The following is a 17,869-nucleotide window of genomic DNA, read 5'->3' as shown; positions in this document are numbered from 1 at the left end:
GCAACCTAGGGTTTTTTAAAATTATTTGTGAATCAATTGATAAAAGTTTACTGGTTATATGAAAAAATTAAAGGGTCAAAAGGCTTGTTACAAGAAGTTGAGTTAAAAAGTTTAATGGGCTGGCAAGTAACTTAACTTTGTAGGTGTGGGATTAGATCAACAATGTCACAGCAAATCTGGCACCTTATTTTAGTTTCGTGTAATCACAATTTTTTTTTACCAGAAAACAACTAACAGAATCTAATGCAAAGAATAGTGTTGTTTACATTCAAACTACTCAATTGTTTGTATTTAGAAATAATTTTACAAGTAATCAATTATACTTATTAAAGTTGCTAACCATTGCAACTTGACTGTTTAAATTACTTCGGCAGCTGGTATAGTAAAAGCTAGATTTAAAAAGAACATGGAGCAGCTACCATGTTCTTTTTTATACAATAAGATTTTATTGTATATTAATAACTTAAAAAACTAAACATAAGTCACTCATTTTAAAAAGGCTTATTAATTAATTTCGTTTAGCGCATCCTCTGAACAATATTGCTAAAAACCGATAATATTATAGTGTAAATATAGTTATAAACAATAAATGAATTCACACTATAATATTATCAGTTTATAGCATGATTATTCTGAGGATGCGCTGAACGAAATTAATAAAAAAAACCTTTTAAAAATGAGCGACTCTTATAATTTTTTCAATTAAAACCAAAATGTTGATAATTGCTCACAGAAACCTGCTCCAACTGGTGCACAGGATGGTAGAGTTCGTGGTGAGAGAAGGACCGATGTTTGAAGCAATCATTATGAACAGGGAATCCAACAATCCCATGTACAGGTTTATGTTGTTAATATTTGAATAAAACAAAACCCTATGTGCAGGTTTATATTGTTATTATTTGAATAAAACAAAAACCCCATGTGCAGGTATATGTTAAAAATATTTACTAGAAAAAAATAAAAACCCCATGTACAGGTTTATAAAATTATTATTTGAATAAAACAAAAACCCTATGTGCAGGTATATATTATTGATATTTGAATAAAACAAAAACCCTATGTGCAGGTTTATATTATTAATATTTAAATAAAACAAAAACCCTATGTAGAGGCATATATTATAAATATTTACTAGAAAAAAATAAAAACCCCGTGTATTTATTTTAATATTACTAATATTTGTATAAAAGATAAACCTATGTACAGGTTTATGTTGTTATTATTTAAATAAAAGAAAAACCCTATGTGCAGGTTTATATTATTTGAATAAAACAAAAACCCTATGTACAGGTTAATATTATTAACATTTGAATAAAACAAAAACCCTATGTGCAAGTTTATATTATTAATATTTAAATAAAAGAAAAACCTTCTGTGCAGGTTTATATTGTTATTATTTGAATAAAACAAAAACCCCATGTAGAGGCATATATTAAAAATAATTACTGGAAAAAAACAAAAACCCTATGTGCAGGTTTATATTGTTATTATTTGAATAAAACAAAAACCTATGTACAGGTTTATATTGTTATTATTTGAATAAAACAAAAACCCCATGTGCAGGTTAATATTATTGATATTTGAAAAAAACAAAAACCCTATGTGCAGGTTTATAATATTTGAATAATAAAAAAAACCCTATGTACAGGTTTATATCATTAATATTTAAATAAAAGAAAAACCTTATGTGCAGGTTTATATTGTTATTATTTGAATAAAACAAAAACCCTATGTGCAGGTTTATATTATTGTTATTTGAATAAAACAAAAATCCTATGTACAGGTTTATATTATTAATATTTTATTAAAAAACCATAATGAGATTAAGTCATTTGCTTTATGAACTGTAGGCATTTAAGGAAGTTTTTTAACTTAAATTGATTTAAGTCTGATAAGCCATATATGTATTTATTTTTTAAATTTATTGTAAGTTAGGTTATGTTCAGTTATATTGATCATTATAATTTTTTACAGATAGAAATTATTAATGTTACCAGGGGCTTTACAATTAACGGGGGTATAGACCAGAGCATAATAATTTTTATCCTTTTATCTTTCTTGCTGTAATTGTTAGTCAAAAATAAGACTAAAAACTAATTTATCTATTTTTGCATATAATGCTTCGAATTACATAATTTTCTTGGTCATTTATAAATTCAGATTTATGTGTTTTAAATAAAAACCCTTGATTGTAAAGCCCCGTCTGTAATTTTAATAGAGTCTATCTGACAGAGTAAGTTTTTTTTATTTAGTATAAGTTTAATTTTGTACCAAAATAACCAAAACTAGATAATTTAAAGTTTAATAAAAACCAAAGTTGTACGAAATTAAACGGTTCGTCTTGCAAAGCAAAAACAAAAAAATCAGTCCCGTTGTACAGAAGTTTTCAAAATGTTTTTAAGTATCACAAAACTTTTAAACTTTTCAAACTCTGTACGCCCGGATTACCGACACCAAAAACTTGCTTGCAAAGACGTGCCGAAAATAATTAAATTAAATTTGCAACATGCGTGTTTGTGACGTCACAATTAACAAAATATTCGTTTAAAGATTTCTGTTCGACAATAAAAGTCCTATTCACGTGTATTACCGATGGAGAATTTATTCAACGCTCCAGGTTGTTTGAAATAGCTTGTGTTTAAAGTTTAAATAAATAAAAGCAGGTTTAAATTAAAAAAAAAAAAACTACGAAATGTAGAACAAAAAGTTCCACTCGCAGGTCAACTGTCTGTTTAAAAAATTTTGATTAAATTTTGTTAAAAAACCCAAGGTAGTTGGGCTCTCAAGTAAACAGCGCAGATTTTTTAGTTTAAAATTAATTTATTAAAAACGAGAGAGATACATTTCTCTCGCTTTCAAAAAACCCCCTTGACTAAAACCGCGTGTTGCGCGAAACACCAGGGCGAGTCGCCGGAGCGGTACCGGACGAGGGAGTTCCGCATGTTTCAGGGCGGCAGCGTGTGGAAACCCCCCAGCTTGAACCCGTACCTGGAGGGGTGCAGCACCGACGAGGAGGAGGACCTGCCGCTGCACGGGGAGTTCGACCCCAACAGGAACCTCGGGCCCCACAAGAAGGCGGAGGAGGCGGCGAAGGAGGAGAAGGTCGAGATGGCGACAGAGTTTGTTTACTTTGTTTGTATATATATATATATTGAATATTTTATATATATTTTTCTGTATATATATATACATTTTCGCATTTAATAATTTTTTACGACAGAGTTTGTTTTTGTACATATGTGTGTATGTGTTGAATGTTTTATGTATAATTTTTTATTTTTGTCGAAAGCTCTTGAAGTTGAAAATACATTTTGCTATGTTTTTTATTTTGAATAGTACCGGTTTGTGTATGCTGTTTGGCGTTGTTTAATTTGTTAAATTTGTTGATAATAGTTGAATTAACTTCGTTTGCAAAAAATATTTATATTGTAAACGTAAAATTACTAATGTATATTTTTCTATAGTCACAAGTAAACAAAATATATTTTTCATCTTGTTTTATGAGCTCACTGCGTCGAAATGAATTTCCGAAACACTTTAAAAACTAACCATTATTTTCCAAACAGAGACAGGGACCAGTTGGAAGACATGCTGCGCTCGTTGACGCCCCGCCAGAAGCAAGTTGGCGACTTGATGGTGTTCTGCATGGACCACTCCAACCACGCTGAAGGTAAATAACTAGTTATTATTGTAATTGTAAATTTATCATTAACAAATCACTACAGTTTTTTGTTATAAATCTTTCCCTATCTCTACATGGTATACTTGACATGCTGAAGGTAAAAACTAAGTTGTAGTTGTTATTGTTTTGTTTTACTTTTAGTATCTTTCATGTTTTTTTTACTTTTATTTTTCAGATTTAAATTGTAACTGAAGATCCCTTAAAGGGTGAAACTGAGTTTTGCATATGAAATTTTGATTAATTAATATTTGTCTCCTTATTTTCAAATAAGTTGAGAACTATTTTTGTTCAATTTAGAACCTCCAATTTAAATTTATAGTTATTATTGTAAATTTATCATTAACAAATCACTACAGTTTTTTGTTATAAATTTTTCCTTGTCTTGACACAGTACACTATCAAAATCCACCCGTTTTTTTTCGTTTTTTTATTGATGTATTTTATTTTAAACTATCACTGTTACCCCTAACCCTCGATCATTAAGCGGTTCTCGAATTTGACTGATTGGGTTTGATCGGGTGGATTTGAACGTGTGTCGCCTTGACATGTAGGATATTTCACAAGTCAATATGATAAGCAGATGGTAGCGTAAAGTGTAAATCAAAATAAGCATGAATCAAGCTAAAACTTGATACATTTTCACACGTATTAACATTTCATTTACTTTTATATTGCAGAAATCGTGGAATGCATAGTGGAGAGTTGCTGCATACTTGAGACTCCGCTCACCAAGAAAATAGCCAGGGTTTACCTGATATCAGACATTCTGCACAACAGTTCCGCCAAGGTGGCCAAGGCTTCCTTCTTCAGAAAACAGTTAGTTGTTGATTAGAAATGCACATAATTGTACTATAAGTTTTTTAAAGCTGAAATTAGTTGACTTACTGGAGATATAGAAGTAGTACGGGATTTAAGTCTTTTGCCAATGACTGTTCCTTTTTACTTTAGCAGGGTTGCCAAAAGACCTGGAAAAACCTGGAATTTGAGAAAATTTGAACAAAAATCACAAAAAACCTGATTATCAAACAACTTTAAGATGTTAAGTAGTAAAACTTTGATATTTAAAACAAAAAACTTATCGTATAGATTAAAAAAAATTGTGCTCATCAATTTTTTATTAAAAAAGCTTTAAAATATTTTTCCAATATCATTATACTATTTAACACAGTTTTTACCTTGAACTAAGTTTTAAACTAAAAATAGACCCTGAAACGTGTAGTTTTGAAAACCTTGAAAAAGGTTTAAAAACCCGTAGAAAATCAGTCAAAAACATTTAGCAAGCCTGCTTTAGTCAAAGTTTAAAGGAAATTAAAATCAAACTTCGCTGAAATCCAATCAACCACAAGTGTTGTTAATAAAATAAAAGTTTTGACGATCGACCAACCAAAACACAACTGAACAGTTTTGAGTCGAAGCTGGAGCAAGTTATTACACAAGCAGTAAATAATAATAAAATTAACGAAATTCTCAATACAGTTTCGAGTCGAAGCTCGAAAAAGTGCTGGTGGTCTAGCACAATTGCCACAAGCAGTAAATAATAATAAAAATAAACGAAACAACTCAACGCAGTTTCGAGTCGAAGCTGGAGCAGGTGATGGCGGCCTTGCACAAGTGCCACAGGCAGATCCAGTCGAGGATGCGCAGCGAGCAGTTCAAGCAGCGGGTGCTCGCGTGCTTCAGGGTGTGGGACGACTGGGCGGTCTACCCGGACAAGTTCCTCATCCACCTGCAGAACACCTTCCTCGGCCTGGTCAAGATACTCGGCGACGACGTTGGTTTTGTTTGAACTTTATAGTTGAAATTTGAATTAAGTTTTTCATTAAAAATAAACTCGTGATAAAATTTTTGTTGTGAACTGGTTGAAATTCGTAGTTGATTTATAAAAGTTTTCCAATAAAAATAAATTCGTGATAATGTTTCCAAGATGGAATCCTACATCTTTTCATACTCAAAATCTTTCTTATTTATAAATGTTAACAAGTACAGACCCATGGACCTGTTGTGTTTATTTAAATAAATCTTTAAAATATTTAAAACTGGTTGGAATTTGTAATGGTTTATAAAAGTTTTCCAATAAAAATAAACTTGTGATAAAATTTTTAAGATGGAGTCATTCATTTTTTTATTCTCAGATTGTTTCCGGTAACTTTTTATTTATAAGTTTTAATAAGTACAGACCCATGGACCTACTGCGTTTATTTAAGCAAATCAGTCTAAAATAGTTAACAGTTTTAACTTATTATTTACATGAGATAATTTTATTAAAATTTCCCTCTGTTACACAGGAAAGCGAAATAGACGGAATACCAACCACCGCTGCCACTGACGACGAATCCGCCAACCCGGTTGCCATGGACGACCGTTTCGACGATTCGGTCGACGGGGTTCCACTGGATAATGACGCTTCGTTGGAAGACGACGTGGACGGAATTCCCCTCGATTCAGCCAATCAGCAGCCTGCTAAAGGTTTGATAGGAATTTTAAAATTACAAAAAAATTGATCACCTGTTAAGAATCCAATTTTACACAGAATCCTTGTAACCCTTGAAATTTTGACCCCAAACGTCGTATTTTCCAACTTTACTCAGTTTTTGCGCCCTAAAGTTTTCTCCTTCAAATTCTCTTTCTTGAAACGTTCACAAGCACACGAGTTATCGTTTTCAATGAAAAAGAAACCGCAAACGTTACACCAGAGCTTTTCGGGAAATTTTCCAACAACAGACCAATAATACGAACCCTTGATAGACATAGTTCATGTATTTTGTTTCAACAAGTACAAACTTTACAGAGCAACAAGAGCCGCCCAGGTTCATCCAGTCGAAGTGGGAGACGGTGGACAAGGAGGTGGTGGAGCAGCAGGCCATGACGACTTCCAAGTGGGAGCTGTTGAACAACGAGGAAGAAGACGACGAGGACGTCGACGGCGTGGAAATTGAGGAAACCGTCAGTTTTGTGTATTAAAATTTGGGCCGTATACTTAAATAACTCACTTATTTTACTTGCTAGGAAAAGATTTTTAAATGCTAAAAAAATCATAATTTTAAATTGATTAATTTCCGTTCCAATACAATTTATTTTCTTTCAGTTATTGAAAAAAATAAAGGTTTTTGTTAATTTACTTGAAACAATTAGGCTTGAAAACGTAAACTTTTAATGGTTAACACCTTTATATTAGAAATACTTTTTTATTTTTTCTCACTCAAGTCGTCCTGAGGAAACTGTCAGTTTACGTAGATTTTTATTTATTTTGGGAGTTTAGTTTGTCAGATAATTTAAAGATCAATACTTTTCATCAAAGGTCACTGAAAGTTTCATTTAAGTGTAAAATTAAAAAAATGAAACATAGTTAAAAGTTTATATTTTTGTGTTTTATTTAATTTTATTAATCTTATTTTTTCACTATGCGAAACTTGAAGCTGCTTAATTGATTAAAAATGCGTTGAAAGTTTAAAAATTTAATAAAAAAAACTTTTTCATTTTTTCTCACTCAACACCCACACACGCACAGGAGATCGAGCAGCCGCCACCGAAGAAAGCGGCGGCGCCGGAGAGCAGTAAACCGAATCAATCGATGGAGTACGACGCGGGGGCGAGGGCGCGTTTGCGCGAGGTGGAGGTGAAGGTGATGCGGATGCAGGACGACGTGGAGGCGGGCAAGAAGAAGCTGAGGGAGGGCGAGACGCTGCAGCAGGCGCTGAAGGAGTACAGGGAGAAGTTGCTGGAAAGAGTGAGTAATTAGTTTTATTAATATTAAAATAAGTATTTAATGTTGTAATTTAATAATAAAGTTAACATTTAATGTTCCTGGAAAAGATAAGTTTTTTATGTAATATTCTTTATATAGTATAATGAAATTAATAACTAATATTTAATGGTGTAATTTTAAAAAGTTAATGGGCAAAGTTTTTTAACTGTTCTATTACTGGGAAAAGTTGAATAATTAGTTTTATTATTTTGTAGTATGAATTTATTTTATAATTTAAGTTTCGGTCAAAGCCCTCGTCAGTACTTAAATTAATCTAAAAAAATGTGTGACAGTCATGGAAAATAGCATTTAAACAATTAAATTAAAATAAACTAATATTATAATAAAATTAATAACTTATATTTAATGGTGCAACATTATTAATGATGCTGGAATGAATAACTTTGTTTTTTATGTATAATTATTTTTTTTTAAGTTCCATAGGTTTTTTTTTTGTTAATGATTAGAGGGAATAAATTATTGAAAAAGTTTTGATTTGCAAAATAGAGAATATATTAGTGGTTCTGAGCTACAAAACATGAAGACATGATTAAGAGCATTAATTAAACACATTTATTAAATTAAACCCATTTGCTAGAAAAAGTAATTAATTAATTTTATTGTAGTGTTGGTTTAAATTTTGATATTTATATTTCTGAAAAAGTTGGTGACTCAAATTTTTAAGTTATCAGAGCTAAAGATCAGATATAATTGATATAAATGTGCTATATCTTATTCTAATAAACAGTTACACTTTAAAATTTTTGGTTCGTGTTTTAGATCACAAATACAAAACAAAAATAGCGCTTGATAGATTTTAAAAGAGAGTTGTGCTGCAAGGAAATAATTCTCTACATTCTTGATTAAAGTTTCTTTGATTTTTAAATTTGTTTTAAAGTATGTAAAACTTTTAGGATGCTGAAAAAGAAGCTAAGAAAAAAGGACGCGACAAAGACAAAAAAGAAAAGGACAGAAAAAGGTTGGTTTTTTATTGTATTTTTTGTTGTACTTATGTAATAATTGAGTAGAGTTTTGAATGAAGCAATGTTTAATTCTGAAAAAGTGTTTTATATATGATTTTATATTCTTATTTTGATAAAAAGCTGAATTTTGATTCAAAATGATTCTAATCTTCAAAATGAAATATCAAAATTAAAGACAATATATATTAAAAAATTGACCCTGTAAAGTACATTTTTTAACTAATAGTTTTGATACATAGTAATATCTTGTGTGATTTTTTAGTAACTTTTAAATACAAATTAATCGTAAAACAAATATTAACATGAAAAATTAAATTTTTAAGTAAACGAAAAAATAGGAAAAGATCTCGAAGCTCGAGTTCTGAAGGAAGAAAGAAAAAGAATAAAAAAGATCACAAAAAAGGTAATACTTTTATAAATTTTATTTTTAGTTTTGAAAGCAACACATAATTAAGATTGAGTTTGAATTAAATACTTGAAACTAGTAAAAATTACTTATATTTATTTTGTTAATTTGTTTTAACACAAATTTAACTTCTTACAAAGCTACAGTAGTTTGTTATTAAATCTGAAGTTATATAGTATTATTCAATACTATGTAAAGTATATTAATTTTATAATTTATCCAAACAATTTGTTTGTCATAAGATTAGTAGTGTAATTAAAGATATAAAAAAATTTTTGTTTTCTATCTTGAGTTAATTGTACTTAAAGTATTTACTCATTTGTGGTAATTTTCTGAACATAAAACATTTTCTTTTGACTCATTAGATTTTTAAAACTCTTCACACAGTACTTTTTGCTATTAAAAAGCACATACCAAATATTAGGATTAGCAGTAAGTATTTATAAGAATCATACTCACAAAATAATTGTATCATGATAATTTGGGACACGTTCAAAATCCCCCCAGTCAAATTCGAGAACCGCTTACCGTTTGAGGGTAAGGGTTAGGGGTAACAGTGGTAGTGAAAAAATAAATAAAAAAGTATATAAAAAGAATTAAAAAAAAAATTCGGTGGTATTAGTACGCGGGTAGATTTTTATAGTATACTGATAATTTTTATAGGATTAATGGCTTTTGATTGATTAAGAGTAACGATAATTTTTTATAAATAATTAATATTTACTCTCATTGACAGGGTTAGTAAAAACGACAGAATGTGTTGTTTTTACTATAAAACACTTACATTGTCACTTTTTATCACAAATAAATAAAAAATCATTTATTTAAAATCCATTATTATATGCACAGGTGTTTATATAGTTTAGTTTCAGAATAGATTGTTTTTTATTCAAGCCTGGACTCTAAAAGTTTTTACTTGCAATTTATTTTATGTAAAAAAAAATCATTTATTTAAAATTCATTATTATATGCACAGGATTAGTGGCGTTTTTAATTAAGAGTAACCATCATCATTTATCAACAATTAATATTTATTCCAGTTGACAGGATTAGTGGCGGTTTAAAAAAAAGTTGATAATTCTAAAAAAGTTCTAATTCTACAAAATAATTTTATTTCAGGATTACTTGCCTTTAATTAACTGAGACTAATAGTTATTTTATCATTGTTTATCAATAATATTCGTTCTGCGCAGGATTAGTGGCCTTTAATTAACTGAGACTAATAGTTATTTTATCATTGTTTATCAATAATGATCATTCTGCGCAGGATTAGTGGCCTTTAATTAACTGAGATTAATAGTCATTTTATCATTGTTTATCAATAATATTCATTCAGGATTGGTGGCTTTTAATTAACTGAGATTAATAGTCATTTTATCATTAATTAATATTCATTCAGGATTGGTGGCTTACAACACGGACAGTTCGAGCGAGGAGGAAAGGAAATCTTCGAAGAAAAAATCCTCATCGAGCAGAAAGAGGAGCAGGAGCCGGTCCAGGCATCGCCACAAGTCAAGGTGAGGATTTTTAAGTATAATGCATAATATATTATGTATACAATTTGTATGTATTACTTTTTGTTTATTAGTATTGATGAACAATCATATAAAAAAAATCAAATCTGCAAGTCAAGGTGAGGATTTTTAATATTTAACAATTTGTATGTATCACTTTTTGGGTTATGGTTAACTGATATGCAAATATAAAGAAATAATGCAAAAAATTACAAAACAATACAATAAGTATCTTTTAAAAGCAAAACAATTCATAGAAGAGAGAATCAGCTATTTTTTACTTTACTCATCACTATTACAGTATAAAAAAAACATTATTTATTAAAACAAATCAATCATAAACACTTTGACTTGCGATTTTACTTTTTTACTTCTATTATTCTACAGGTAAACAAAAGCGCAATTAAAACTAACATATCATTAATATTAATAAACAAAAAGTGGTTATGGTTAACTTTAGGTGAGCACCAATATCAAACTGAAAATATAATGCATTCGATGTCTTGTTTAAGCGTGATTTTAGGCTAAAAAGACGATACTTTGTGTTAAACAAGCTATATAAATACATAGGAAGAACTAAATTAATGTATTATAAACTAAAATATTTAATCAATTTTATTTTACAATATCATGTTCAATATAGATTATTGTATTGATATAATCACTTATATATTGTAAATTAAAAGCAATTAATTATATGAGTTTATTAGTTATGATATGTAAGTTTAAGTTTATTCATGTATTTATAAAAGATAAATTTTTAGCCTAAAATTATGATCAAATAAGGCATCAAATGTATTATAATTTCAGCTTGATATTAGTGCTCACCCAAAGTTAACCATAACCACTTTTTGTTTATTAATATTAATGATGTGTTAGTTTTAATTGCGCTTTTGTTTACCTGTAGAATAATAGAAGTAAAAAAGTCAAATCACAAGTCAAAGTGTTTATGATTGATTTGTTTTAATAAATAATGTTGTTTTTATACTGTAATAGTGATGAGTAAAGTAAATAATAGTTGATTCTCTCTTCTATGAATTGTTTTGCTTTTAAAAGATACTTCTTGTATTTATTGTAATTTTTTGCAAAACTCAAAGTTTTTTTTGTTAAATGTTATATACTTGGTATTGTTTGATATTCTTTGAGGTTAAAACGAAACGAAAACAACTTTGAAATCGTTTGAGAGCTTTTAAAATTTCAATATTCAATAACTGCTCAGTATTAAAATTGATATAAAACTATTGATTTTAACAATATATTTTTGTACTCTAAAGAGACAGGTCGAGGCGTCAGGAAGCATCAAGGAGGTTAAGTTTTCATCGCATTTAATAAATTTTAATAATAAATTTTGTATATTTGTAACATGATTTTGCTAATTACTTGATAAATTTTACCATTTCGAGTACTGTTCTATGATTCGCCTAGTCGTGGGCAAGTGTTTAAAAATTAAGTTTGTTATTTGCAGTAAGCTACCTTTTAAAAACAGCAGGATTCAAATTTGCGTCAAAACAAATGTTTAAATTTGTAAAAATAAAAAATGTATATAATTGAAGGCCTTAAAAATTTGACATCAATTTAAAAAAATTTAAGACACATATTAGGTGAACAAAATTTAAGCAAAGCTTATTTAAATGGTTTTGTAACAATTTTTGTTTTTCAAAATTATTACAAACAGCCAAAGTTTCGTGTTAAAATTTAATATCCTTATATACTTAAATAAAATTTTTATTCTAAGCTATTTTCTCAAATGATCTTTAAGTTTTTTTTTATTGATTCAGGGCTTCATAAAAACAATCAACATTTTTTGCACTACCCCTTAAATGCATGTCATTAAGCTGCTAAACCATCTTTCGAAAGTTAATAATAAAAAATACCATGTTTTTACACTTTTAGTAGGTAAGACACACGAAACCGTTTTGCCCATGATCAAATACTCGATTGCAAATATCTGGTGTGCTAGTGTTCGAAAAGAATTTTTAAAATAATGCCAATTTTTAAATTCAAAAGCCAATGACTATTAAGTTCCCTTATGACGCCATCAAGCGTCGCCGCTGGTAACCACTGTAAACAAGTAGAAAATTTAAATAAAAAATCCCCTAAACAGAAGCCCGCGAAGAGGCCACAAAAGATCTAGGAGCAGGGACCGAAACAAGAAGAGCAAAAAAAGCAAATATTAAAGTAAATAGATGTATATGATTATATAAATACATATATTTGTATGTAAACTTATAATTATATATACTCTTAAGCACTCAAAACAATGAGGTGTTCCTTGGACGCAAGGAACAAATAAAGAATGTTTCAGAAGCTACGCTTAAAGTTAAAAAATTGTCGCTTTTTTATATTTTAAATTTAAATAATGAACGTTATGAATTATTTTTTTTAGTAAAACTTTTTTGTCATCTTTCTCGTAGAAAGTTTGAATACTTTTATATGAATATGCTCTACATTAAAGTATTTAGTGCTTGTGTGCAGTAAGTTTTTAATAAGTGGCTAATTTAGTTTAATACCTGATCTTTGAATTTTTTACATAGAAAATATGTTTGTTTTTTACTCTAATAAAGTACATTATACTCGTTTTCAAATGCATAAAGTTGTTACATTGTCGACCGTTTAACAAAAACCTCTGTGTTTTTATACCAAACAGTTTTTAATGTAAATAGTTAAGTTTTATGAACATTTTAAAAACACTTTCTTATTTAAATGTATTTTAGAGCACATAAAAGCTTTATATTTTTTAACAGATAACATATTTTAGAAAAATAATCTAACAGTATGTCTTACTAGTTAGCAAAATTTTATTAGTTTTTAGTATAAGTACTTTTATCTACAGTTGTGAAAGTTATTGTAAATACTTGAAAACTTTGTAAACAATTGTGTATTTCATTAGAAAAACGTTTTACAAAATATGTTTTTTTTTATTAAAAGTTAAATAGTTGTAAATAAAACATTATTCAAAAGTTTGCCTATTAAATCTATAAAGCTAAAAACTACAATATTAGAAAGGTTATTTTTGTGCTTAATATTTTTAAATCAAGTCTTAGTACCTTACTATTTGGTTATCTAATACGTATTTTGCAACTTTGCACAAAAGAAGCTTAACTGTTAAATCACAATGAGTCAAATTAGCTTTTACTAGGTTTTTACATAATTAATACATACATTTAATATAGGAAGTCATTGTCAGTCAATGATATAAAAAATAATATCAAGCCATATTTTGTTTTGTTAGAGGGAAAGTAACAAACTACATTGTATTTACCAATCACTTTCAAAACATCAATGTGTGTACGTTTAAATTAAATTATGACTTAACTATGCTGTATTTGTAGGTTTTTTAACTTTGTCATCTAGATTTATTTTATAGCACTACAGCTCGAATATCATTATTCTTTTCACTTTTCTGCAACCACTACATAAGTATTTAGTTTATTAACATTTAATAACAGGACTGTCACAATCTCAGGCCACTTAGACTACTCAGGATTACTCACCATAGTTTAAAAGTTGTGAAAGTCTTAGGCTAACTTAGCAAGTTGGCCATTTTTGTCTTTCTGGATAAGTGCGTACCAAAAAACGTGCGTACTTAAGCGGTAGTCTACTGCAGTGCTTCTGAAATGGGGTTCCGCGGAACCCTAGGGTTCCGCGACACCCTCTCAGGGGTTCCGCGAAGCCTTTCGAAATTTAAAAATAGAAATTTGAAAGTGAAAAAAACATAAATCATAAAACTTCAAAATAAATGGAACACATAAAATGGAAAACATATATAATTATAGCATTCATTGATTTTCTACAAACATTAAAACGAAACAAAGAAACTATATGCTGACTTCAACCTTATCTGCCTGTCTTCGTCTCAGTCTATCCAAAATCCAGCCGCGCATTGACATGCTTGTTGCTAAGAGACAAGTTCAAGTTTCGCATTAAATGTTTTTTATTAATTTTTGTTAGGCATCTTACCCGATTATTACAGTAATTTGTGAGTTCGATTAGGTTCATGTTCATTTCGTTATTGTTTGTAGCTCTCATTTTGTTTTTATTAAGCAAGGAAAGATTTTTATGGTGTTGCAATTAATCGTGTTTGTTTTCGTTTTTGTATATATAGTATTAAAAAAGACCTATTGCCTCTGGCGCACTTTTAGTTTGACTTGACTTAATACTATTACAATTGATATAATTTCTTACAATGATATAGTTTTGCTTAAAAATAATTTTTCACTGAAATTCTTTTGTTTTTTGCAGGAAATATTATATTAAAACTTTTTATGTAAAATTAAATTAGGGGTTCCGCGGAAAAGTTGAACTTTGAAAAAGGGTTCCGCCACTAGAAAAAGGTTCAGAAGCACTGGTCTACTGTATTTAAAATAGGTTTACAGCAACTTATCAATGTTGTTATACAAGTTAAGACAGTTTCTAACTCAAACTTAATTAAAAAATGGACCAAATGACTTGTTTTTTAATAAACTGGAAGAGATTTAGAAAACCTGGAAATTTTTCAAAAAACCCTGTAAATATAATTTTTCTTAACTAAACAGAAGTTTTGATAATAGTAAATTTAGCTATGTCACACACACTCGGGCTACGTTCAACTTTTTTGAGGATTTTTTAAAGAGACTCAGCCTCGTTAAAAAATTAGAAAGGTAATTTTATAAAATTAGTTGTTCGCTCAAGCTTTTTTTTACTATATAATTTTCATTATGCCTAATTGAAATTTCGTTTTTATTAGGGTTTACCAAACTGGACCAAGTATCCCCTTGGGGGCCATGACGTCATAATATGAGACTTACACCAGATATTGTGGAGTTGATGATGAAGAACCAAAAAAAAGGTCTTAAACGGTTTTTAAGGTAGATTTTTTAGAAGTTTTCTTGAAAGGGGCCATAGCTTTTTTATTTTTTTGAAGGGTGCCTTTCGAAAAAAGTTAGGAAAACCCTAGTTTTTATCGTTGTTTCGTGGCTTGCTTAACTTGGGTATACTATTTAGAAATTTTACTTGAAACTTATGTTGATGGGCATTTATGTCACATGCTTTGCTTTTAGCGTTACATTTACAAAGCTACGTAGTCTATCAGATTTTAATTTTTTTTTATGTCACATGTTTAAATATTTAATTTTTCAAAAGCTAAGTTTGTTACCATCAAAATCTTTTATGTGCAGACTTTTTATTTGTAAGCACCTTTTTTTAAAAACTCTACTCTGTTAAGATAAGATTTAGTAATCCTAGCTCTACATATAAACGTTTTTGAGGTTGACAACCTTCTAAAAGTTTGTTTTGTTGACATAGAAAGTGCAAATGAATACAATGTTTCCACACACTGGCTAGTATAATATTATTCAAAAACCCGACCAAACAAAGATTTAATTTCAAAAAATTGACTGAGTTAAATTTATTTCTTTAATCTTAGGCTAGTTTTTTATTATTAAGTATATTCTTCATGACTTGAACCTTTTTTAATATTTATTTTTAATTAGTTCAGCTTTGTCAACTATTTTTTTTTACAATATTTACCTATCACCACTTTTTATTGATTATCTTTTGGTCATTCAGGTTTCAAACACTAGCAAACCCTGTGTTGAATTGCTGTCATGCTAGATAATTTATGACAAAACAAAAGATACTAAAATTTTTGATGATTTTAATTTTTTTTGCAGGGGTTATATTGGATTTGTTTAAAAATAAATGTACAATTAAACAAGTTTTTATGGAACAGCTGTAAATGTCTTCGTTTGATTTATTTCATAGTGTTTTTTAACATACAAGTTTTTATAAGCACGTGCCTTTTAAGTGGCGAGACTAGAAATTACTATTTTAAATACTTTTTAAACGGTTGTTTTCAGAACTTTATGTCTAGCAAAGGTTGCACCTCACAAATGTTTTCATCCTCGTTAATTGTATACAACTTTGATATTAGTTGTTTTTTTATTTCAAACTGGTAAGAACAACTATCAGAATTGCCAAAAACCTAAAAAAAAAAACAATTTAGTTTTAAAGACCTAGAATTAGAGAAAAAGAAAAACTGAAAATTCGAACAAAAATCACTTTGAGCATGTCAGGAAATTTGATATCTAGATTGCCACAAAACCTAGTATTCGACAATTAAGGATCAAAAAATCTTGAATTTGAGATATTAAAAAAATACCTGGAATTAGAGAATTTTTACATGCTAAGCAGTAAAATTTCGAGTTGACACGAAAAATCTATTATATAGTTAAAATGTTGTGTATACATAACTTTTTTTTATTAAAAAATACACTTAAAGTATGTTCAATGTTGTATACTATTTACCTTTTTTACCTTAAATTTAGTTTAAAATTAAAAGTAGACCCAAAAACGTATACTTTCAAAAACCTCGAAAATAGTCAGAAAACCTGAAAAAATTAATCAAAAACAAGTGGTAATCCTGGATACAAAAATGCTCTTAATAAGGAAGTTCGTTATCACTATAAACTGCATTTTGCTAATGTTATTTTAAACGAAAAAATTACTGTATATTACTGTGTATTTACTATGTGGTAAAGATACAAGCATTTTGCTTATAAGGCTGTTTATTGCAAATACATCGATCATACAAATGGTGCAATGGAAGTTATATGACTGAATCCAGCAAAGGAATTTTTGTTTTAGCTATATAAAATTAATATTGAAGTTTTACATAATTTAATCTTTTTTTTATGTATTTTGAAATTGTTTACATTCGAGAATTTGATCAAAAATTCAAGAAAAAAATCAAGAATTTTTTCAGATTGACTTATGTCTACCTTGTGTTATACTAATTAAGTCAGTTTTTTCCTTTAATTTAATTTTGTAATAAAAATGGACTAAAGACTTAGCCTTTTAAAAACCTGGAAAAAGCGTTAAAAATCCTTTGGCAACTCTTAACCTTAATTCATTCTCCAAAAAACTTTCTAATAAAAACCTAAATGAAATTGTTTGAAATTGTGTTAATAAATAGCTAACTAACATTAAACTTTATTAAAATTTTTATTGATAAAACTGTACAAGTTTATAAGAATTAAAAGCTTCGTATAGTCCAGTCAACAAAGAAAATCACTAGTATAACAAGTTCAGTGTTTTCAAAAAGTTTTGTAACTAAGAAAATTTAGTTGCTTTATTTTGAGTTTTGTGAATCTTGCAGTTAAAAAAAGTCTCAATGTGTCGAAATTTACCAAGCAAAAGTAGATATTCTAGAATTGCTAGATTTAAGAAAGATTAATTTATCTGAAATTAAATTTATACCTTAAGAACAATATGTCAGCAAAATTAAATGGTGTACTGCACAGTGACTAAAGGAAAACTTATATTGTTTGTACACTAAATATTGCTATATATTTTTATTAAAACTATAGTCTTTTTGTGTGTATTATATCAGACTACTGCTTTAAACTATTTATTGTCAGTTTTAGTTTATGTTTAATTTATTAAAGCAATTAAATCTTAACAAAAATGGCTATATGCTTAAGTGTTTACTTGGCAAAATTTTTTTTTAACTTGTTTACTGTCTCTATTTTACATTATTTGTGGATCGTTCATATTGACAAA

General features: G+C 28.6%; 1 protein-coding gene across 4 annotated transcripts in view; it reads left to right on the top strand.

The window, feature by feature from the left end:
• Nucleotides 1–13,041, top strand: part of LOC145842587 (U2 snRNP-associated SURP motif-containing protein-like) — a 30,137-nt gene extending 17,096 nt beyond the window's left edge. For 3 of the 4 annotated variants that reach the window (XM_082950055.1, XM_082950054.1, XM_082950053.1), the window contains exons 10-22: nt 734–838; nt 2,551–2,617; nt 2,902–3,119; nt 3,567–3,670; nt 4,360–4,498; nt 5,252–5,453; nt 5,968–6,148; nt 6,471–6,625; nt 7,191–7,409; nt 8,342–8,406; nt 8,734–8,813; nt 10,216–10,333; nt 12,435–13,041. In XM_082950055.1, coding sequence (XP_082806181.1) covers nt 734–838; nt 2,551–2,617; nt 2,902–3,119; nt 3,567–3,670; nt 4,360–4,498; nt 5,252–5,453; nt 5,968–6,148; nt 6,471–6,625; nt 7,191–7,409; nt 8,342–8,406; nt 8,734–8,813; nt 10,216–10,333; nt 12,435–12,507 — 1,726 coding nt within the window. In that variant the 3' untranslated portion in view covers nt 12,508–13,041. The remainder of the gene's footprint in view (nt 1–733; nt 839–2,550; nt 2,618–2,901; nt 3,120–3,566; nt 3,671–4,359; nt 4,499–5,251; nt 5,454–5,967; nt 6,149–6,470; nt 6,626–7,190; nt 7,410–8,341; nt 8,407–8,733; nt 8,814–10,215; nt 10,334–12,434) is intronic. The other variant, XM_082950056.1, reaches the window with a different exon arrangement.
• Nucleotides 13,042–17,869: the final 4,828 nt, after the last annotated feature.

Source organism: Thalia democratica, chromosome 8 (genome assembly GCF_965202585.1).
Source record: "Thalia democratica chromosome 8, ktThaDemo2.hap1.1, whole genome shotgun sequence".
NCBI classification, from domain to species: Eukaryota; Metazoa; Chordata; class Thaliacea; order Salpida; family Salpidae; genus Thalia; species Thalia democratica.
Note: the sequence above shows the minus strand (reverse complement) of the source record. Positions and strands in the feature narration are given on the sequence as shown.